This window comes from Streptopelia decaocto (assembly GCF_964273445.1).
Source record: "Streptopelia decaocto genome assembly, chromosome: 3".
NCBI lineage: Eukaryota > Metazoa > Chordata > Aves > Columbiformes > Columbidae > Streptopelia > Streptopelia decaocto.
This window is the reverse complement of record NC_138656.1, coordinates 80,018,725-80,042,241: the sequence shown is the minus strand read 5'-3', so window position 1 is coordinate 80,042,241 and position 23,517 is coordinate 80,018,725. Positions and strand designations below refer to the sequence as shown.

Sequence of the window (23,517 nt, the reverse complement as noted above, 5' to 3'; positions counted from 1 at the left end):
GAAATTTTGTAAGACTGAGAGGAAATTAAATGGATATAAAACTTTCAAATTTTGATCTCCAGTCTATTCATATGCCAACTCATTTATTATTAAAGCATGACATTCCCAAATCACTTACAACATATTCCTTGTTAATGAAATTACTCAGATACACACAATAAATATCAATAATAAGTATTACTGCAAAATTATTTTCCATCAGACAGCACAAAGAAAAACATCATGAGGCAATTCTGCCTGTCTTTTCTCAGAACTCAAGGAGAACCATGGGAGCTGTTGAATTTATGTGTTTATCTTGTTTATACCTACAGTACGAGACACTCATTCCAAGTCTTTTCATCCATATATGAAGTGAAATACTGCCTCTGTTGAAATCAATGAAAGTTTTGCTATTGATATCAATGAAGCCGCAATTCTGGTCACTGTTTATGTCTCTCAGGGCTTAGAGGGGTTCTAAGGAAAAAAAAAAAAAAGGAAAAAATACACAAGCAGGGAAACTACACCACAGGGATCCAACTCATTATAGTCACTTTTCATACAATAAAGGGAAAAAAATGTTTTCATTCTATGGGAAAACTGTATTGTTTACATACTGCAACAATTTGTGTTCAGTCTATCTGAAGCGCTCATGTTCTTTTTGACAGATTTCTTCTGATTTTACAGTAAAAAAATGGGTATAATTTTTTCATTAATTTGGTTATTAATCTCATTATGGAAACTATTTATAGCCCATTTTCACTATTTTGCAACAAGAGTAAAACACACACGAAACGGTAGCGTGTGAAACCATTTTTACATTTTTGCAGTTATACACAACTACAAAATGCCTGTATTATAGGAGTACTTATCACACTTCACCCATGTACCTTTTTTCTGATTTATTTCCATATAGCTGACAGCGTATAAAGACGGGCAATCGCCACAACGCGCCAACTTTCTCAATGCATCACCATCTCAAAGGCGGTGTTCTAACCCAGAGTGTGAACTACCACCCATCGCAGTTCATCGTGCACCATCCATGGATGTAGGCCATGGACTTCATTCAGCCATCGCCATCGAGCAAGTTCTTCCCTGGCCAAAAAGAAACTAGCTTTAGAGCAAAGAATTTTAAAGAACTGAAGAATTTGTAGGCCTTTTGAGAAAATAAATAAATAAATAAATTATATATATATATATATATATATATATATATATATATATATAAAGCTATTTCAAAGCCTAAGGGCTCTAGCACCCAGCTGCTCACTTCCGTTCCTCGGAGAAAAAACAGGAAGGAAACAGCTAGGGACGCCCATCGAGCCCCCCGGCTGATGACCTCGGTTTTTCCCAACATGCCAGCAGTTACCAGCACTGAGGCCTCACGGCCACGCACGAACAGCGCGGTCACAGGCGCGGTTAATGGGGCACCAGCCGCCCCCCTGATCGCAAATGAGCTCCCCCACCGCCCCGGCCGGCCGGCCCCGCGCATGCGCGCCTGCTAGCGCAAGCGCGATTCCTCGTCACCGCCTCGGCGGAGCGGTGTGAGGTCGCCCCGGAGCCTGCTGGGGCTTGTCGGGCCGCGGCCGCCGCGCCCGGCTGCCCACCGACCCCGCCCCGCTTCCCGCCGGGCAGCGCCCATGCGTCGGGCGGGTGAGTAACGGCAGCGGCCCGTGGAACAGCTGTTCTGGCGGCCCTGTCCGGGCCCCACCTGCCCTGCTAGCGCCGCCGGCGACCCCGGGGGCTGGGGAAGGGGCAGCGCGGAGACGGGCTGGGCCGGGCGCCGCGGCGTAGCCCTGGGGCTCCTCGAAGCTGGGCCGTGCTGGAAAACTCCTCGGGGCTGGGAGAGGTCGGGACAGAGGGGAAGGCGCCCGGCCCCGCCGCAGCCGTTGTCGGAAGGGCCGGGGGCGCCCCTCGGGCGCTGCCCTCCCGTCTGCGGAGGCCGCTCGCTGCATCTCTGTCCTGCGGCAGGTGCTCGGCTGCGGGCAGGGGGTTGCCGCTTGGCTCGGCGGTGTTAGGGAAAAGTGTAGAGGCTCGTAATTTGGTGGCTTGCTCAATGAAGGGGGAGCAACGCGGCGAGGTGGCTTCGCTCTTCTTTCTCACTCTGAGCTGTTGTGAAACAGCCTGGCTCCGCAGCTGCCCGTGCTGATCTGTCACTTCAGAGTTTTCAGTTTCTTCAAGCCGAGAAATCTTAGCAGAAACTAAGCTTAGAAAACTTAGATGGAAAGCTTTAATACCAGCCATGAGCTACCAACCAAAGTGACTTTTGGATGATCTTACACTTTCATCAGGAAAGTCAGATTTTCAGAGCTTTCTTCTGTATTGCACTTTTGTTGTGTTTAAGGAACACAAAAACAAATGTGGATTTTTTTAGTATTTGCTGGGTGTTACTAAAATAAATACATCTGTTTTATCTGAACATGCTTACTTTGCATTGCGTATTTGTCTTTTGGAATCAGTAAAACTGGAAAAAACCCCAACACATGGGGGTATTGAAACTGAGTTATCATATGACCAAAATGAACTAGAGTAGTTAAAGCTGCCCCCCCCTTATTCTTTTTTTTTTTTTTACTAAATAAATATCCTTATTTGGAGTAAACGTGATGGGGGGAAAAAACATTGTCTTCTGTCCATCTGTACTCTTCATTTAGTGGAAAGGACAAACAGAAGGATAGGACAAACAGGATAGCTTAAGGGTATAAAAAGCAGCAATGAGGGAGCAAAATAAACACCACTGTGAAGTATGAGCTTGAAAGGGAGAGGTTATCCTTGAGGCAGGCTTACTATTGTGTTTAAGGAACAGTTTAGAAAATATTTCAGCTTTTTTCACAGATACCATTTTTTTTAATTGAGGTAATTTTTGTTTTAGGAAAAACAGCTGGAGATTTCATACTACTGTGATAAGTTTCATAAATTTTATTCCTACATGAGAAACAAATTAATTTGAAACAGAGATGGTCATAGAGGGATAAATATACTTAGATTTATTTGAGGGTTTTAGGTCTATATAGCAGCTTACAAACTGGAAGAAAAATAACTGAATAAGATTTTTTTTTAATGAATGGAACTGAATGTTATGGAAATACAGATTCTACCCTTTAATGTTTAAAGTTACATATTTTTCTAATGTGCAGTTTTGTAGTGTCTGTAGTCGTAAAAAGAGAAAACAAAATATGTCAGTTGAATTTTGTGCCTTGGGTCTAGACCTGAAGGTAAGAATTCATGATTCAGTTCAATGGAGTTAAATCCAGTTGGCAGCCGGTCACGAGTGGTGTTTCCCAGGGCTCAATATTGGGGCCAGTTCTGTTTAATCTCTTTATCAATGATCTGGATGAGGGGATTAAGTGCACCCTTAGTAAGTTTGCAGACAACACCAAATTGGGTGGGAGTGTTGGTCTTCTGGAGGGTAGGAAAGCCATACAGAGGGATCTGGACCAGCTGGATAGTTGGGCTGAGGCCAATTGTATGAGGTTCAACAAGGCCAAGTGCCGGGACCTGCACTTGAGTCACAACAACCCCAGGCAGCACTCCAGGCTCAGGGAAGAGTGGCTGGAAAGCTGCCTGGTGGAAAAGGATCTGGGGGTGTTGGTTGACATCCGGCTGAATATGAGCCAGCAGTGTGCCCAGGTGGCCAAAACGGCCAACAGCATCCTGGCTTGTATCAGGAATAGTGTGGCCAGTGGAACTAGAGAAGTGATCATCCCACTGTACTCAGCCCTGGTGAGGCCCCAATTTAAATCCTGTGTTTGATTTTGGGCCCCTCAGTACAGAAAGGAGGTGCTGGAGAGAGTGCAGAGAAGGGCAATGAAGCTGGTGAGGGATCTGGAGCACAAGTCTTAGGAGGAGCAAGTGAGGGAACTGGGGCTGTTTAGCCTGAAGAAAAGGAGGCTGAGGGGAGACCTTATTGCTGTCTACAACTACCTGAAAGGAGGTCGTAGCATGGAGGGTGTTGGTCTCCTAAGCAGCAAGTGATAGGACAGAAGGAAATGGCCTCAAGTTGCACCGGGGAAGGTTCAGATTGGGTATTAGGAAAAAATTCTTCATGGAAAGGGTTGTCAGGCACTGGAACAGGCTGCCCAGGGAGGTGATTGAGTCACCATCCCTGGAGGTATTTAAAAGACATATAGATGAGGTTCTTAAGGACACGGTTCAGTGCTAGAGTTAGGTTATGATTGTACTCTATGATCTTAAGAATCTCTTCCAATTGAAATTATTCTACAATTCTGTGATTTGGAAAAGTGTGTGTGGTAGTGCAGAGTACATTGCCAGAGTTAACTGAAGATCCTGACTTCAAGCCCCTTTCAGTAGAAAATTTGCCAAAGGACTTCCAAGTAAACTGCGACTGGGTGATTAAAAAATGTAAAAAAAAAAAAAAAAAAAAAAGTAACAGAGTGAAGCGAACAATTTTCATTTCACAGTATTGACCTCTGAGCTCATTTTTACTGCTCAGGAACTGGATTTAGGGATGATAGTAATTCTGTAGTCAGGTTGTCTGCATTAGCTGTGAGCTGAATTGACAGAAAGCAGAAGTTTTTGGAAAAGGGTTATGGAGTAAAATTGGAAAAAAAAAGGCATGTTGAAAGTCACACTGTATTCAAGTCCCTTCTAATTTGAGAATTGGGGGCATCAATTAAGCTAGCAGGTGAGTTTCTAAATAGACGGTGGTTTTGCACATTTTACAAGTAAATGACCTTTTGTTCAGGAAGTCTCTGATCCCCAAAATAGCTGAAGATGCCTCACTGTTCAGATGAAGCATTGCTCTCCATTGGACCTGTTCTTTGCCTGTAGGCAGGGACTGGTGATCTGGGCTTGGAATCCAACATCTGCTACTAGTTGACAAGTCATCATATGAGTCAGGGTAACTGTCTGTGTGTTAGATCTTAATCTGCATAAAGCTGAAGTTATTCAGGGTGACTTTTTCCTACTGAGGAAGGGAATTGCTGTTAGATCCAAATGAACCCAACATTCCAAGGCAGAATACTTCCTACGTATGTAGGAATGACCTGTGTACCTCAGTAAATTGAAGTAATTTTCTAAAATTTGGATGTCCGTGACAGAAATACAAAATCACAGCTGTACTATCTCTAATGGCTGTTGAATCAGAACTGTATTCTAAGATTTTTCCGGTTCCAAGGATAGACATAACTTCAGGTAGCTGTTTCACATGGCATGTTTGCTCAGTCTGTTTCCCCAGTATTACTGTTCTGCTGGGGCACTAGTCTTGATGAGTGTAAGTTATCTGTCACTGTCTCTATAGAGTAGCTCGGAATAAGATTGATGTAATGCAAGCATTGCCAACCTGTAGCTCTTCAATGCAGCTTTTACGGTATAGGCATCTATATTATGTCATCCTTAAGACTGATGTTTCCCCAAAATACAAGCTTTTACCGTGAGTGTCACTTCTAGAAATTTTGCACTTTGATGCTGAGCCTCTATATAAGCATACTAGAGGTTCATAGTATGTTATGGTAGACCAGGGTCTGTCCTGATGCTAGTCAAATTTTAGGAAGTGTGCTGCTCATTTTTCAAAATAATTCCATGATAAATATTGCATTGAAAAAATACTTGTTGAAATAAGAACGTGGAGCACTAAGATCAATTGCTGACACTTCAGAAAAAACATTTTATGTTAATGAAATCTTGATGAGGTGGAGTTTAGTAGCAGATATGTCAAGCAAAGAATAAAAAGGAATGCTTTCTTCAATATGGAATGGGAAAGCCCACATGAAAGACCTTATGAACATTCTAATTATAGACAATACAGTCGTGAATTCTTTTTTACAGAAGAGATAAAATAATAATTGCAGAAGTAATTTATCACTGTCAGTCCTGTATGTTGCTTGATGAGGATCAATAGCATCTGACTTAAATTAAACGGAATACTTTAATATATTAGTCAGGTGAGTAAGATTGTTTTTATTAAAAAAAAAAAAAAGAAGGAAAAAAAAAAAACAACAACCAAAAAAAAACCACCAACCACACAGAAAAACCACAATCCTGACCCTTTAGAAAACTTCACTTTGCCTAATATGAAAATTGAGCTAAACTCACAGGGAGAGGGGTAGCATGATAGACTAGAAAGAAGGCTGAAAAGGTCAGAAAAAATAGTAGAAATAGTTTAAATGCATTTAAAGTTAGTTTCTTACTAGAGGGAAAATGTTTTTGACTCCAAATAATCTCTCTGACAAAATTCTAATATCTTGGGGTAGACTATGAGCTATAGAAAAAGAACCCTGTAATTTAATGTAAAGTGATGTGAAATCTGTTAATGAAAAGTCTTAAGTGAAGTTCTATAAGCATATGAGCTGTAATTTTCCCTGACAGTAGCCAAAAGTATGGTTTCACAATCCAGTTGGGCAAAATGATTAGCAGCATTTTTGTTCTTTTCCCTTCCCCCATCTGTGCTATTACCTCTTTTGTTGGCATTAATGCAGTGATACTCATTCAGCTGAGTCAGCTCTCTAACAAAGGAAACGTTACAAAGTGCATACAGGGGTTTTTGTTGTTTATTTTTGAATTGCTAACAGGGTTTTGCTGTTGAAGTCTATGACTAACCTTCCTGTGAAAATCAGGTGAATTCCAGAGGTAACTAAAAGTAGACAGCAGGATGAATGGATTAGGGTTGGAAGGAGAACTTTTGCTTTTGGCAGTGTCATACTGATAATCCAATTCAGGCTGTATTGTTAAAAGGCGTATTCTATATTTCCTTATCTGAAATTATGATAGCAGTAACAAATAGAGTGTTTTGAGCTGCATGCACTTTAACAGTAGTAAAGAACATTGGTAGGAAACTAAGGTGAGGTATTTTATAAGTATTTTAAAACAACATGTATATCTCAGTAAATTAAGGTAAGATTCTAAAATTTAGAGGTCGGTGACAGAAATACAAGGTCACAGCTCTGCTGTGTCTAGTGGCTGTTGAATCAGAAATTTATTCTAACATTTTCCGGTTTAGTGTTGTCAGTTTTATGCATAACCTTGTTCTATGTAATTTTGTGGTAACCTAAATTTCATTAATAATTTTCTCTGGCTCTCTTGCATTTAATGTTGAACAGGAATTAAAGTTATAAATAATCAGGCATTCTGTTATATTTATTTTTTTCCCCCTACTTTCAGGGCTCAAAGCTTGCTGTCTAGTATTGGTCTTGGTTTTTAACTTAAGCCTGGAATCCTACATGAACTGTCGCACAGCAGTGACATTGTAATAACAGGCTGCCAGCTGCTAACTCACAGGCTTTCTGGTAGAGGTACATCCCTAATGTTATGCTGGTTTGTTGTTTACATAATTCAGAAAATAAAACAGAATCTGTGAAGTTGCAAATCATCGTTGTTTTGAGTTTAATTTGCCAAAGTATTTAGTCAGTGTATTGGTTAACTAAACACAAAGTGGTTGGTCCAAAGCCGTTAAATAGGTTAGTAAATGAAACCTGTACATCTGAACATAAGCTGTACTTCTGTCATATCCTGTTTTGTCCTTTACTCTTGTTCTGCTGCATTATTCTCCTTTCATGGCTTCTGCTTTTTTTCTTCTATTTTCTGTGCAGCTATTTCTATCAGTCTTGTCAAAACATGATAGCTCTGAAATCATGTAACCAGAATTTTCATTTAATGGGATTTATTTGGTTTAGGAAAACAATGAAGTTCAAAAGTAAGAGGTTTTATAAAATATGTGAGTCCTTGGTGATAGAACCTCAGAACCTGACATATGTTTTCAAATGCAGAAATGTTTTTTGTTCCTCTCTCCCTGCAAAAAAGCGCTGTTAGTTATGCAGTCAGTGAATGCATCACATTTCTCTCTGTATTATTTCAGTTAGCTAAAAATTTCATTAAGCATTTCATACTGTTGAATTAGGTAATAAGAAATCTGACTTTAAAATATTTGTCTTTTGATCAGTTGCGGCCAAAATCCTTCTGTTTGGATTCTGAACTATGACATCATGGCAAGATTTCGCAGAAGAACATGCATCATTTTGTTGCTTTTTATTTTGTTTATTTGCTCCATAATGATGGCTTTGAAGACTCTGAGACCCGACAGAGCTGGTTTTGGGGATCCATTTGGACTTGGTTTGTTGCCCGAGCTTCAACAACGGACGGTGCTCTTAGACAGTAAACAGAATTCACTGAACAGGGTTCAAGCAGATCCTGTGACGCGCGTCAATAATTTGCATAGTATCGCAGTCAATACTATGAAAGCATCTCTGCCTCCTGTCAACAAGCTGGAAGAAGAGCTGTCTTCTCCAAATTATAACTTTCACATATTCTACTATAGTTGGTTTGGGAATCCACAGTTTGATGGTAAATATATTCACTGGAACCATCCATTGTTGCCACATTGGGATCCCAAAATTGCAAACAATTATCCAAAGGGAAGACATAATCCCCCTGAGGACATCGGGGCCAACTTTTACCCTGAACTCGGATCTTACAGTTCCAAAGACCCTTCTGTCATAGAAGCCCACATGAAACAAATGCGTTCAGCTTCAACTGGTAATGAATGTTAATGTTTCAGCATGTTGTTCATTTATCCAGCCTTAAATATGTGAATGAACACAACTGACCCATTCTTTTGTTTTTCTATGTAATTCTGAAAATGTCTGAACCTAGTAAATGTCTTTGTATTTCTGAGTTTTAAACCCCACATCTTCAAAACTGTGTCTAATGGATGTAACAGCACAGAAACATTATATTTGTAATCCTGTAGGTGCATATATTTCATGACTTACTGTTAAATACTGATACCGTATGTAGAAAATACAAAAAACATTGCTAGAATATATTGTCTGTGTATTTCATTTCTGGAGATGAATACTTCAGTTTTAAGAACAGGTTTCAGAAAATCATATTAACACAGCCATGGAGCCATCTGTTCAAATAGAATTTTTTTCTTTTTTTTTTTTTTTTTTTAATTCTTTGTGTTTAATAACAATTATGAATTAATTAATATGTCAAAGACCTTGTAGGATTATAGCTGTTATACAATTTAGATTTTATGCAGTGTGTTTGTAGGTGTTCTCATTAACTATGGAAATGTCTAATCCAAACCTTCTTGAATTTGGGTACAGTAGTTTCAATGTAGCTAATTATAGTTTATTTCTTTGTCCAAAAGTATATTTTTATCCGATACAAATTGATGTTCCCTTTCTCTAAATAGGATTAATTATATACATTAGAATATTCAATATATTTGTGCTGTCATTTTTTTATTGTTGGACTTTATGGTCCTTTTTATGTTCGCCTTTAAAATAAGGAGTCATATAGGCTGATATTAAACCCTGAACAGCTTGTGTAAATGTAGTTGAAGCAAAATGACCAGAGGTCATAGTATTTTTCAGGGTGCTAATCATCTTGAGTTGAATCACTTCCATTCACCTAATCATTAAGTTTCAATGTAATTGTTATATTCTCATTAGTAGTGTTTACTTGTATAATGTTTAATTTCTGGTCATTGTTTTCTCCTGGTTTTTAACCTAACCTGTATTTTGTACAAGCGTTAATACAAACATTTCTCACCCTTTTCGGTAATATGAAAATTCTATTACAGGAACACCAGCAACAGTGGGACAACTGTTGCAGAGAAACCACAGGTATTAGTTCCCAGTAAGCACTTGTTTAGTCTTATCTAAAGCAAAATAATGCATGGTAGTGTGATGAAAGCAGAGAGGGCTCTCATAGCATTAGAAGAATCTGTGATGTTTCTCTTCTTAATACAAATGTCTAATAAAGCTAAATGGCTAGTGGAAAACATGCCAAATACTAGGAAAAGTGCTTTGCAAAATAAGGGGTTTTTTAGTAGCTTAAGTTAGTTTTCCATTTGAAACTCAGCAATGTGAATGAGTAGTTCATGCTTCTGGTGGCATACTCTTTGTAAAATATTACTGATATTTGTCAAAAGTGATGCTTTTTCTGCTGTTATTCTGATTTATGGTTTTAAGTACACTTGAATTTGTTCTCTTCCATCTAGATTTGACCAACATAAGTCATCAACTTTCTTTTCCTTGGGTCATTACTTCAGATATTGCATCTTCTTTAATAAGAATGCTACTTTTTTGCATATTTACAGTGTCTTTTTTTTATCTCTTAGCCAATGTCTAATCCATGACTGCAATTTACATTCTGTCAAATAATAATTTTTCTTCTAGCCTTTTTTGAGGCTTTATCAAGGATGTCACAAAAGCAGAAACATGTAAGTGCTTCTTTCCGCCATTATTGTGTAGTGATCAAAGGCATAGAAGAGATTGAAGCAGCAGGAGTCTCACACAATGCTTCTTTATATTCTTATGTTTTACGATTCATTCCTTATTTATTAATTTCCTAATTTTTAACAGTCTAATACAATAGATTTTATTCCTCTGATTGCATCATGGAATTTATTTTTTTGCATCAGCCTGTTTTCATGGTCATCCAATTTGAAGTCCTTAATTTGTCTTGAATGACTCTACTCTGGTTTTAAACATGTTTATGCTATTGGTTTTGGCATCAAGTCCATCCTTTATACTCCTGGAGTGGTACATAACTTTATTATTTTAACCACAGGAAATAAAGTATTAAGGAGTCTTTCTCATGGAGAGAACAGTGCAAATGTGAATTTAGGTTCCTTGGTGAACAATTCTGTCTCTTGAACTTTTTCCTGTTTCCTAAAGGTACAGAAAGGGGTCTTGACAGATGTTATATTCAAGGTACCTTGAGTGTAACCTGAGTTTATTGCTGCTGTTCTACTTGTCCTTTACATTTTACTCATTTGAAATTTTGTCCTTTTGTGTGAAATTAAAGATCGGGTGGTAAAATATTGTGTTGTTCTTGTCCTGAAGTGGATTATCTCTTGTGATAGTCCGTTATTTGTGATTCTCGGTATAATATGGAGAGAATGTGCGGAGGGATTCTGAACTACCTTCTATGTCTAGTGAGCTCAAATTTCTGGTTTTGATATTTCAAGATGATGATGTATTCACTCTAATCAATACTTTCTTTTTCATAATTTTGGACTTGTTTGTTTTGAAGTTTCTAGTCAGAAATGTTAAAAAGTTACTAAAATAGATGAAATTTACAGTGAATACTACCCTATCTCAGTGATCTGATTTGTGTACTTAAATCTTTACCTAGTTAAAAAGAATCACATTGACTTATTCTTCCATGTGTTTTAAATAGTATTGTTAGTAAAATATTCCTACCTCACTGTTTCATGTATTTTTTTTCTGTCTTACCTATTTCCAATATTATTTCCATCTGCACACATAAAAGGTCTAACTTATTTATCTGACAGCATTTAAATTTTAGAAGGCAAGAGTTTAGCCTTTTTGAAGAGGTAGGTGTTCTTTTGCTTTCATGGAGAGGATCAGAAAAATTTACAGCACAGGGTCATAATATTTGTTGTTATCCTTTTTGACAGGAATAGTAGGATCCTTAAATTATTGAGAGTTAGTCAAGCATTTTTTTAGCTAATAAATTTAAAAACTAATTTCACATAGTTGGAAGGGCGGACTACAGCACAGTAACTTCATTTAGCAAGACAGAAGGTTGTGAGATTACAGTCACTGCTTCTAGTATGAAGTGGTTGTTTCGTAGTGGAGCCAGAGGTACAATGCAGAAATAAGGTGGGGAATAAAGTTTCATAAAATGAAAGGATCTCTTTGAGCACACACATAGTCCTCATCTCTTGAGTGTTCTCTAACCCTGTGTATCTTGATGTTCTCTGGCTGTACTGTGGCATAGCTATAATGCCTTAGTTGGAAGCATTCTCATCCTCTTGGTACAACCTGGAGGTTAGGATGCTGTGCTGAAAAGTGGGAAGGAATGGCTCCAAGTGTTAGGCTTGGGACACAGGGCACAAATCTGTTCCGCTGACAGATGATCTCACCACTGTTCTGTTGTATTTTAAACAAAGAAGTTAAAATCCACTATGAGAATACTGAGATTTTGTAATTGGTTAAAAGGTAATTTGAAATTCTAATTTATATTATGTACATTTCACATCAAACAATAATGATAACTCATGACAATGTTATAACGTACATGTTATATGTTAAAAAATACTATTTAAAACTTAAGTTTTTTTATTTTCAGGTGTAATAGTGCTTTCATGGTACCCACCAGGTATGGCTGATGAAAATGGAGAACCAACTGATGATTTGGTGCCTGTTATTTTGGATTATGCACACAAGTATAATCTAAAGGTAAAGTATTTTTAAGATGCATGAAATAAGACTAATTAAGAAAGTAAACCTTATGAAGTGTTGACTATGTTTGGCTCATGGTATAGAGTAGGGAGGCTTGTCATGTAATGGTGGCTTCTGTTTCTGTCCCTTGTCATGTTGCACTTCTTTTGGGTCATAGAAGCAGGTATCAGAGCATCCCCACACGTAGGAAGTCAAGGAAGGGAGCCAGGAGGCCTAGGTGGTTGAATAGGGATCTGTTGGGTATGCTCAAGCAGAAGAGGAGAGTTTACAGGTCATGGAAGCAGGGGCTGGCCACTTGGGAGGAATATAAGGCTGCTGTTAGAGGATGTAGGAAGGCAGCTAGAATAGCCAAGGCCTCCTTAGAATTACAGCTGGCGAGAGGAGTCAAGGACAGCAAAAAGAACTTTTTCAAATACATAGCAGATAAAACTAATACCAGAGGCAATGTAGGCCCACTGATGAATGGGGTGGGTGCCCTGGTGGCAGAAGATACAGAGAAGGCAGAATTACTGAATGCCTTCTTTGTCTCTGTCTACTCTGCCGGAGGCTGTCCTGGGGAGCCCTGTACCCCTGAGACCCTGGATGAAGCCAGGTCAATGGAGGAGTTTGCTTTAGTCGATGAGGACTGGGTTAGGGAGCAATTAAATAGTCTGGACATTCATAAATCCATGGGTCCAGATGGGATGCATCCGCGGGTGCTGAGGGAGCTGGCTGAAGTCATTGCTGGACCGCTCTCCATCATCTTTGCCAAGTCTTGGGAAACGGGAGAGGTGCCCGAGGATTGGAGGAAAGCAAATGTCACTCCAGTCTTCAAAAAGGGCAAGAAGGAGGACCCGGGTAATTATAGACCGGTCAGCCTCACCTCTGTCCCTGGGAAAGTAATGGAACAGCTTGTCCTTGGTGCCATCTCAAGGCATATCAAGGATAAGAGGGTTATTAGGGGCAGTCAGCATGGCTTTACCAAGGGTAGGTCATGCTTGACCAACCTCGTAGCCTTTTATGAGAATGTAACAAGGTGGATGGATGATGGCAGAGCGGTGGATGTGGTCTGCCTTGACTTCAGTAAAGCCTTTGACACAGTCTCCCACAGCATCCTCACAGCTAAGTTGAGGAGGTGTGGTCTAGACAATAGAGTAGTGAGGTGGGTTGTAAACTGGCTTAGGGAGAGAAGCCAGAGAGTGGTAGTCAATGGTGCGGAGTCTAGTTGGAGGCCAGTATCTAGTGGAGTGCCCCAGGGGTCAGTGCTGGGGCCAATATTATTCAATATATTCATTAACGACTTGGACGACGGAATTGAGTGTACTATCAGCAAGTTTGCTGATGACACCAAGCTGGGAGGAGTGGCTGACACGCCGGAGGGCTGTGCTGCCATCCAGCGGGACCTGGACAGGCTGGAGAGTTGGGCGGGGAATAACCTAATGAAATTTAACAAGGGCAAGTGTAGAGTCCTGCATCTGGGCAGGAACAACCCCAGGTTCCAGTATAGGTTGGGAGATTACGTATTAGAGAGCAGTGTAGGGGAAAGAGACCTGGGGGTCCTGGTGGACAACAGGATGACCATGAGCCAGCACTGTGCCCTTGTGGCCAGGAAGGCCAATGGCATCCTGGGGTGTATTAGAAGGGGGGTGGTTAGTAGATCGAGAGAGGTCCTCCTTCCCCTCTACTCCACCCTGGTGAGACCACATCTGGAATATTGTGTCCAGTTCTGGGCCCCTCAGTTCAAGAAGGACAGGGAACTGCTGGAGAGGGTCCAGCGTAGGGCAACGAAGATGATTAAGGGAGTGGAGCACCTCCCTTATGAAGAAAGGCTGAGGGAGCTGGGTCTCTTTAGTTTGGAGAAGAGGAGACTAAGGGGGGACCTTATTAATGTTTATAAATATATAAAGGGTGAGTGCCATGGGGATGGAGCCAGGCTCTTCTCGGTGGCAAACAATGATAGGACAAGGGGTAATGGCATCAAGCTGGAACACAAGAGGTTCCACTTAAATTTGAGAAGAAACTTCTTCTCAGTGAGGGTGACAGAGCACTGGAACAGGCTGCCCAGGGAAGTGGTGGAGTCTCCTTCTCTGGAGACATTCAAAACCCGCCTGGACATGTTCCTGTGCGACCTCACCTAGGTGTTCCTGCTCCAGCAGGGGGATTGGACTAGATGATCTTTTGAGGTCCCTTCCAATCCCAAACATACTGTGATACTGTGATACTGTATAAGTGCCCTTTGAATTACAGTGAATTTTGAGAAGACCTAAGTAATATTGCCTTGAGACTAGAATATTATAACCTGCCTTTTCTTTTTTCTGTTTTCATTCAGATCTAAAGCTTACCAAATCTAGAGTATGGTGTTATGGATTTTTTTTTCCTGTTTAGGAAATAGTTTTTAAAATGAGACAGTATGATGTTTTCAGTTGAGTCATGGGAGTTGAGGGAAGTATTACGTATTTCAAAATATTATGGGATACAATGATCTATAAACTAAGGAACTTTGAGAAAGAAGAAAGTCTAATCTTTTTGCATTACTGCATAACTAGTGGGCGATGGATCATAGAGGTCAAGAGCAAGCATTTATGAGTAATAAAGATGAATTTAGAAGTTCTAGTTTGAATGGATGTCTTTATTCCAGAAGGTATCAGGAACACTTGCCTTGGACAATAAGGTCAGAGAGGTGCTGCTCTGACTTCAGGTTAGTCCAGGACATGAAAGGATAGAAAGGCTAAATTACCAGCTTCCTGAAATAGGTGAAATGTCAAAACAGTTAAAGGTTAGATGGATTGATCTGTATAATCTGAAATTGTGGTATGATTTTGTTTATTTTTAGAGTAAAACTTTTCTTTTACCTTGGGATAAAGAACACACACATTGCCTTTTAGACTTGCAGAGTAATAAATTTGATTTTTAAAATTATCTAAGTAGCTGTATATCTTTCATCTCTGGAGAGTGTTGTCTGTACTGCAGACTGAAAATACAGCTTGTTCAACTGCTCTGATTTTAGTTGGTCATGCCAGCTGCAGGTTCTCAGAGAAATTTCCTGTCAGTAGTAGCAACTGCAGATTCTTTGAGAAGCAGGAAGGTTAAATCAGATACAGAAGTAATTTTGCAACTGTTAAAAATGCTGTGTGAATTGCATTTTGTGACATAAGTTGCACATGTGTAATAGTTATTAAAAAGAAAAAAAATATTGTGCTTACCCAAAATTTTCAGATCATGTGATGGAGCTTCCTCTCACTTAAAAGAACTTGGGGTTCATGAGGGGAAAGTCTTGCCTGACCAACTTAATTTTGTCTCCGACAACGTTACCCACCTAGTTGACCAAGGGAAGCCTGTTGACATAATCTTTTTGGGTTTCAGCAAAGCCTTAGATACTGTCTCTCACAGTATCAAACCACATGAAGTTCAACAAGGGCAAGTGACAGATTTTGCACCTGAGACACGGCAACCGTGGCTGTACATACAGACAGGGAGATGAGATGCTGGAAAGCAGCTCTGCAGAGAGGGATCTGGGGGTTCTGGTCAATGGGAAGTTGAGCATGAGCCAAGTGTGCTCTGGCAGCCAAGAGGGCCAACCATGTCCTGGGTGCATCAAGCACAGCATTGCCAGCTGGGCAGGCAGGTGATTGTCCCGCTCTGCTCCGCACTGGTGCGGCCTCACCTGGAGCACTGTGTGCGGTTCTGGGCACCACAGGATAAAAAAGATATAAAGTTACTGGAGAGTGTCCAGAAGAGGGCTACAAAGTTGGTGAAGGGTTTGACGGGGAAGCTGTATGAGGAGCGGCTAAAGTCACTTGGTTTGTTCAGTTTGGAGGAGACTGAGGGGAGACCTCATAGTGGCATACAGCTTCCTCACAAGGGGAGGAGGAGGGACAGGCTTAGCCTGCATATTAGAGAAAGGTTCTTCACCCAGAGGGTGGTGGAGCACTGGAACAGGCTCCCCAGGGAGGTGTCACGGCACCAAGCCTAACAGCGTTTAAGAAGAGACTGGACAATGCCCTCAGACACATGGTGTGAACTGTGGGGTTGTCACGTGCAGGGACAGGAGTTGGACTCGATAATCTCTGTGGGTCCCTTCCAACTCAGGACATTCTAGGATTCTATGATTGTATGAAATTGTTAGCATTCAAGTCTATCAAAGGAGCCAAAGCAAAATGAAATAAGCTACCAAGGAAAATGCCTGTGGTGGTATGGTGATGATTGGAATATGGGTAGAACTGTTATTGCTTGGAATAATTACTGGAATACAGATATTAAGTATAGATAGTACCAGGGATTTACTAGTGTAATGTTTTTAAACATTCTTGCATGAGTAAGTTGTTACAGTTAAGTGTTAGAAATGTCAGTAGACCAAAACTAACTTAAAAAATGCATTTCTAATATGTCTGCTAAAAGATATTTCTTTTTGATTTGCCTGGCTTTGGTAGTGCGAAATGTAATATGAAATTATAGTGCTCTTCAACCTGTCCTGTCAGTCCTAATGATTTGGTCTAACACTCTATTTTTCTATAGTTTGTACTTAATGGACATAGATATTGGCTCTACAGTGGAAATTTGCTACTATTGCAGAGTTATTGAAAACTTTATTAAATGCATTCTGTTCTAATATTGGTTCTGAAAAACTAGTTGGTTGGATTAATATAATCTTCAATTTAATAGTATTTTTTAAAACAATGGCATTCTGTACACTGAAATGACTTCACATGTATAGGTTAAATAATTCCATAAGCTTCAAGCTTGAAATTCAGAGCAGTAGCAGTACATTGTATTAGATTTAGTTCCAAGAGTTTATTGCTGTTGATAAATTTTATAAAATTTTAAATTAAAGTTTTCATATCTCATATCTTAAAATCTGTTTTGACACTGAAAACTCTCCTTGGAGAATTATCTATAGCAAATGTAATACACTTCTTAGAAATCAAATATTAAAATGTTTCATTGGATAATCAGTTCTTTGACACTTGATAGATAATATTTTATTTCAATTTTTAGTTTCTGCTGTAGTTTAAGTTCTCTGAAGCATGGTTGTAATTCACTGTAGCCTAGGGAAAACAAAAGCAACTTTTTGTTTTAATGTAAAACACATAAATATTTACTCTATCGCCAAACTTCCTTCGATCTGAACCTTCTAATATTATCAGTGCAGGAGTTGCATTAGAGTTGGATTATTCTCAAAATAGACTAACAAAAATGTTTGCTCTGTGAAGATGAACTATATTTAAAGTGACTCATACTTGCTTCACATAATATGCGGTGCCCATGTATTCAATAGTATTTTACATCTGTGTTGCTCTTACTATGTTTTCATCTTTCAGGTCACTTTTCATATTGAACCTTACAAAGATAGAGATGATCGCAGTATGTACCACAATGTCAAATACATCATTGACAAGTGAGTGCTTTCAAAATGGTTTCCTTTGGGGTTTGTTACATGCTGGCTTAGGGACTTCTGTATGTTATCTAAAACTAGGAAGAATATATAAAAATGTGCACTGAGACTGAAGAAAGCTATAAGAAACTTAGTTCCTATTTCTGTTGTACAAAATTCATTCTGGTTTTTAAATACGGAAGTGTGAATTTTACATAGGTACTCAAATGTAAATTGCTTTCAACATTTATTAGTATCACAAGTCGTGATACTTCAGATTAAAGCTGTTAAAGTATTAGCTACATGATAAATAAATTAAACATACATTTTTATAGTGACGAACTAGCAGCTAAACCTCTAATGATTTTTAATTCAGTTTAACAAATTCTGTACAGCCACTAGTTATTTTGTTTATCGTGCTACTTAGACTGTCTTATTTCATACCGAATTAGAGAATTGCTCTTCAGAGAAAAGTAATACCAATAGCACAGTATGACACTAAGTTATTAATTTGTAGTGATTTAAAGGTTCTTTGCAGATTCATTACTTAATACTTCAGCAAACATCAGACTGAAAATGGATATGAATTGCTATGTTTTGAAGAGCGTACACTGTCTTTTAAAAGTAGTTCAGCTCAGATTGTAAAGCATTATTTTCCAAATGGCAAATTTTGTCTTAATGATACTTGTTTGCTTTATAGATATGGAGGCCATCCAGCCTTTTACAGGCATAAGACCAGCACAGGCAGATTTCTTCCCATGTTTTATGTTTATGATTCTTATGTAACAATTCCCGAAATATGGGCAAATCTGTTAACTGTTTCTGGATCCCAGACTATTCGAAATACTCCATATGATGCATTATTCATTGCACTTCTTGTAGAAGAAAGACATAAGCATGACATTCACAGAAGTGGCTTTGATGGAATGTACACGTACTTTGCCACCAATGGCTTCTCCTATGGCTCATCTCATCATAACTGGGCAAGTTTAAAAGCCTTTTGTGATAGCAACAACTTAATGTTTATTCCAAGTGTGGGGCCAGGGTATATTGATACCAGTATCCGACCGTGGAACAACCACAACACCCGTAATCGCGTCAATGGGAAGTACTACGAGACTGCTTTCAGTGCGGCCCTTTTGGTGCGACCAGAAGTTATTTCTATTACGTCATTTAATGAATGGCATGAGGGCACTCAGATTGAAAAGGCTGTCCCCAAACGGACTGGACAGATGGTTTACCTCGATTATAAGCCACATAAACCAAATGTTTACCTAGAGCTTACTCAGAAGTGGTCTGAGAAGTACAGAAAAGAACAAGAACAGTGGCTTATGTAAGCTGTTGCTGCTGCAGTTATTTCCTAACACATTGAGTACATTGACAAACTGAAAGTTGGAAAATCTGTTATTAAATGTCATTATATTTTATCTCTTGAATGTATATGCACTACTACTGAATTTTAATTTTGAACAGTGAAAAGATAAGAATATTGGCATTTCTGTCTTATTGGATATTGTAGTTCAAGAATATTCAGGGAAAATGCTGGGGTTTTGTTTGTTTGTTTTTTAAACTTGGTGACTTGCATGCTGAGCTTCCAGAACATCTGCATGAGATAATTCTACATGACTAAAATAGAAGAAAAATTTGGCATAGTTATACTTACGTCCTTTATTCTTGTAGTTGTGTTTCTAATCAAAGTAATGCTGTAATCTAAGTTTTTATCCTGATAGCTTCTTGCAGGATGTGTGTCTGTAGTGTGTGGAATAATCTGCATTTACTGTTTTTAATGCTTTGCACACAAGTAATTATTAACATCCAATTAGCTTGTGGTTAAAACACTGAAGAGGTATGTGTGATGCAAAACTAGTGTGTTTTGTTAAAAATATATAAATAAATAAATAAACTTGAAAGAACAAGTTCCAAAAAACACTGAAAGATTTCTAGTTTACTTCAATTTGTTCTGTTTGGTACATGGTATAGCATAATTTTTTTCTATGTTACTTTAATTTTTTTTTTAAGTGTTTGAGAGTGGAAGAGACTTTTTTTGACATGCAAAAAATATGCTGAATTTTCCATTGTTATGTTTTTCTTCTAATTGACTGCAGTCACAGATCTAGTGTGTTTTTAAAAATGTTTAAGGATTGGAAAGCTAATGCCTTACTAGTACTACAATAATTAAATTTTAGGAACTTCTTTTTTGTTTTAGGAACAGTCTAGTTTCGTAGCAATGACAGCAACTACCCGTTAGTTTGTTTTGAAATCTGATTTTTCTGTTTTCATATAATTCATCTAGTTGTTCCAGCATTCAGAACAGTAGATACTAAAATCCTATTATCGTTCAGATAAGCTCCCTACCAACATTACTTTTAAGCCTGTGTTGTGGCTGGAAACGAGTACTTTCAGATCTAAGAGTCTCACCTTTAATAACGTTGTGATTATTAACTGTTTTTCTTAATGCAGCTTGAAAGTATCAAGTTCCATGGATCTGTTTCCTCAGCAATCCTTTTTTTGGTATTTTCATGCAACTTCATAGAAAAGTCCTCAACTTTTGAATAGTAGAAATTGCAGTGTTTTGTTTATTTGCAGCAAGTGTTTAATCTCCAGCTTTTCTTAGTTGTTTGGTTTGGATTTTTTTTATTTATATACAAGGTGCTGTTCTTGTGGTTTATTTCATATGCTGGAACTGTTGTGACCACTAGAATTCCACTGTTTTCAGCAGGATCCATGGAAATTACTCTTTAATCAGTTCTCACAGTAATGTTCTATGAGGTTGTAAGTGAATGTGAGGACTTCTGGTTAAAGAACCAAAATAGTATGTTTTTTTCCAGAAACCTTTGTCATTCCAAATAAATATAAGCCAGTTACTACTAATACTTTCTAGAGTCTTTCTGGTATGAAAAAGCTTCGTTTATGTATCTTTCACTTATTTACGGTTTAATTCTCTTGTCATTTCTCCGCAGTTGCTAGAGAGATGAGGTGTCATATAATGCCTTCAGCTGCTTGAAAAAAATACAGAAATTGGGTGACAGATATATAACCTGGCATGTTGAAGTGCATCTCTAGAGCTATTGTAGTCTTACTAATATTTCTTCATAACTTTTTGCATTTTCCTACTGCATTTCTGCAAACTCCAAAGTGCTTCTGAAATAAATGTTTACTAATGCTTATTTTGATTTATTTAGGCTCAAATGGATAAACTGAAGTGTAGTATAGGTATGACCACAGTCACAAAATAATGTCTGAGACATATGAAGCACTTGCTAGACTGTTACCACTTCTAAGTTAACCACTCAATCCCTTTATTAAGGAAACTGATTTATATGTTTTTATTATAAATCCCTTAAATAGCTGTACATAATTTGTTTTTATAATGTGTTAAATGTTTATGCTTTCACAGCCTGAAGAGCCCATATATTTATTTTAAATGTAAGGGAATGATTGATTTTTTGCATATAAATATTTCATGTGTTATAAAAAAAATCTTCTGAAGGCAAACCTTTTGAAAGGATAAGTATCTTTGTTTTCCATTTGCTTAAACTTTTGTCATCTACTGGTCTTTTCTCACTGTAGTTGTCTGAGCACTTTACTAGTCTTGACAACCTCGCACTCAGTTTTCAGCTCATTACTTTCTGCCAGTGGCAGTTTATTTTCTCTGTGACTAAAAAAGTTGCTTTTTTTGTTGCTGTTTATAGAAACGTTTGACATGTGTTGCAGAGTATTGTACAACTGAGGTGATCTATCTTGTTTAAAATATAATTAATGGTAACAGTGTAATGGATCTTCATTACTTGGAAAAGACTTCTCTAATTACTATAAAGGTATCATTTAGTCCTTGCCATAGTGGTGTCACACTGGTGTCTGATGGGATTTTTAGAAGAATGTACAGAATTTCTGTTAGAAAATAATGAAAATTAAGTGCCTAGAAATTCATTGTCCCTGAGCACTTACTGAATTTTTATGTGCTTGGTGTATTTTAAAATATAAATATGTAACCTGATAAAATATTTCAGAGTTTAAAATTTAATTTGATGATTCTACAGAGAGTTGACGGAACAGCAGCTACTAGAACTACCCCACCTGCCTGCCCAATGCTTTCTCTGTACTTAAATATTAGTGCTATTTCTTGTTACAGGGAATGGAGGATTTTGCTGATAGACTGCTACTGCAGTTGTGATAGTTTTTGGAAATTTGAATAAAAATAGGTCTGTTGGAGAGGATTTGTAGGAATGCAAAGGAATTAGATTGTTACAAGTGCACAGTTACTGCGGTGAGAGAGGAGAAAAGTGAATGTATTTACAAGGCAATTGCTCCGAGCTTTACAGTTACAGTAAAGAAAAAAAATAATACTTCAGTGTGCAACCAAAATTAGGAGGGAGGGAGGAATATTATGAGTTTCAGATCTGAAATGGAGTTTAAGAAATGTCTAAATCCTATTTCAAATTGGCTTCACACCCCTATTATTTCATGACTAATTGAAAAAAATATTGTAATGATTACTCTTAATATTTTTACACTGATTAACTGCATTTGACCCATCTTTTTATAGTATGTTATAGTACTGTGAGTTATGTACTGCATTTATATAGATTAGGCAAGAAATACTATGGGAAGTTTGAATACAGATTGTGCTATGCTGTGCTTCTGCAAATATAGAAATACCTGAAGTTATTGATCACATCCTGAGTATCCCTAGAGGGTAAATGGTTTCTGAGACAACTAGCAAGTCTTTGTGGGAAAAGAGGACTTATTTTTAAAGAAAATCTATAGGTTCATTTCTGCTTCTGTCAGTTGTTACCAAGTAAATTCTTTCAGTTTGGTGACCTGTCATAGAACTGAAGCTTAATACATCATCTCTGAAATAATAATTTCTATTAAATCTTGTATAGTAGTGCATGTTTCTCAGATCTATAACCTTGTACTGAATTTCGAGGGAAAGAACGCGTGCATATGCTGTTACTATTTCAGTGGCAAGTTGTAGATTATTGTGAATGTAGTTTCATATTGATTTTCATCATGTTTGTCTAGTGCCTTTCTTTCGAGGTGCCAATGATGTGTCTCCTAAGAGGTGGCTGGAGCAGAAGGGTCTTTAGTGAACTCATTTTTATTAGGAAACTTGATATGAATGCACTCTGCATAGTTTGAATTAACACGTTTTACACATGGCTCTCGGGTTTTCTTGAGAACATTTCACAGGAGTGTTTTCAGCACTGTGTTACTAGTAGGAGAATATATCTCTGGGCACATGGTGAAGGACATACTATATAGTTAAAGGCACTTTTTTGTGAACTTGTGTACCTAAAAAGAAAAAAAAAATGAAGTATTTACAGACAAATTATTTACTAATTAATGTAAGCTGAAATTCTCTTTGCCAGTCTTAAAGTATTTTACAAGTATTGGTCCTCATCTTTCTACCTGCTTAAGATAATGTCACTGTTTCATTACTTTTTTACTTTTGACCAGCATGTTAAATATTGCATAAACTGAGAATTTGTAGTTGTAATAGTCAGTAAAGAGAATCTACAAGATTATTGGCACTGCAGAAAAGCCAGACATTTATTTTATATTGTATAGGTATGATTTTGTTGTGAATGGATAGTGTATCTTTGCTATGTAATGAACATGAATTAAAAAAAATACATTTAATACTCCACCTGGCTGTGGCAGAGATGCATTTGCTTACATGCCTATATAAAAACAAGTGTGTGTGTGTGTGTGTGTCTATTTATATATTATATATGTGCATATAATGAAGTAATTATTTTTAAAGGACCATATTGTTATGTTAAAATTACAGGCTGGATTCTGCTACTTCTAAGTAACAATGTTTTTAATTCCCTTGATGTTTACAAAAAATCTAGTTGCTTATGTATGACTACTTTCATGGAAAATAAATATATGCCCCAAAAGTGGGATTCAAATGGAGTGTGTGGTTTTTTTTTTTTAATAATATGAGTTAGGAAAGTGAATTTTTACTTTTCTGTTACAGTATGTGTGTAGATTTTAATTAGACTGAAAGCA

At 38.0% G+C, this 23,517-nt stretch overlaps 1 protein-coding gene across 1 annotated transcript; it reads left to right on the top strand.

The window, feature by feature from the left end:
- The first annotated feature begins 1,501 nt into the window (after positions 1-1,501).
- MANEA (mannosidase endo-alpha) lies at positions 1,502-23,421 on the top strand. The gene is made up of 5 exons (XM_082047909.1): positions 1,502-1,629; positions 7,871-8,463; positions 12,037-12,146; positions 17,447-17,523; positions 18,200-23,421. Exons 2-5 carry the CDS (start codon positions 7,914-7,916, stop codon positions 18,834-18,836), a joined length of 1,374 nt encoding a protein of 457 aa, XP_081904035.1. The 5' UTR covers positions 1,502-1,629; positions 7,871-7,913; the 3' UTR covers positions 18,837-23,421.
- The last annotated feature ends 96 nt before the right edge of the window (positions 23,422-23,517 follow it).

Excerpts from the sequence above, each read along its gene's own strand:
- MANEA (XM_082047909.1), top strand. The coding sequence starts at position 7,914 with ATGGCAAGATTTCGCAGAAGAACATGCATCATTTTGTTGCTTTTTATT. Across the intron at positions 8,464-12,036 it reads AATGCGTTCAGCTTCAACTG|GTGTAATAGTGCTTTCATGG; the intron begins GTAATGAATGTT and ends TTTTATTTTCAG. Across the intron at positions 17,524-18,199 it reads GTCAAATACATCATTGACAA|ATATGGAGGCCATCCAGCCT; the intron begins GTGAGTGCTTTC and ends TTTGCTTTATAG.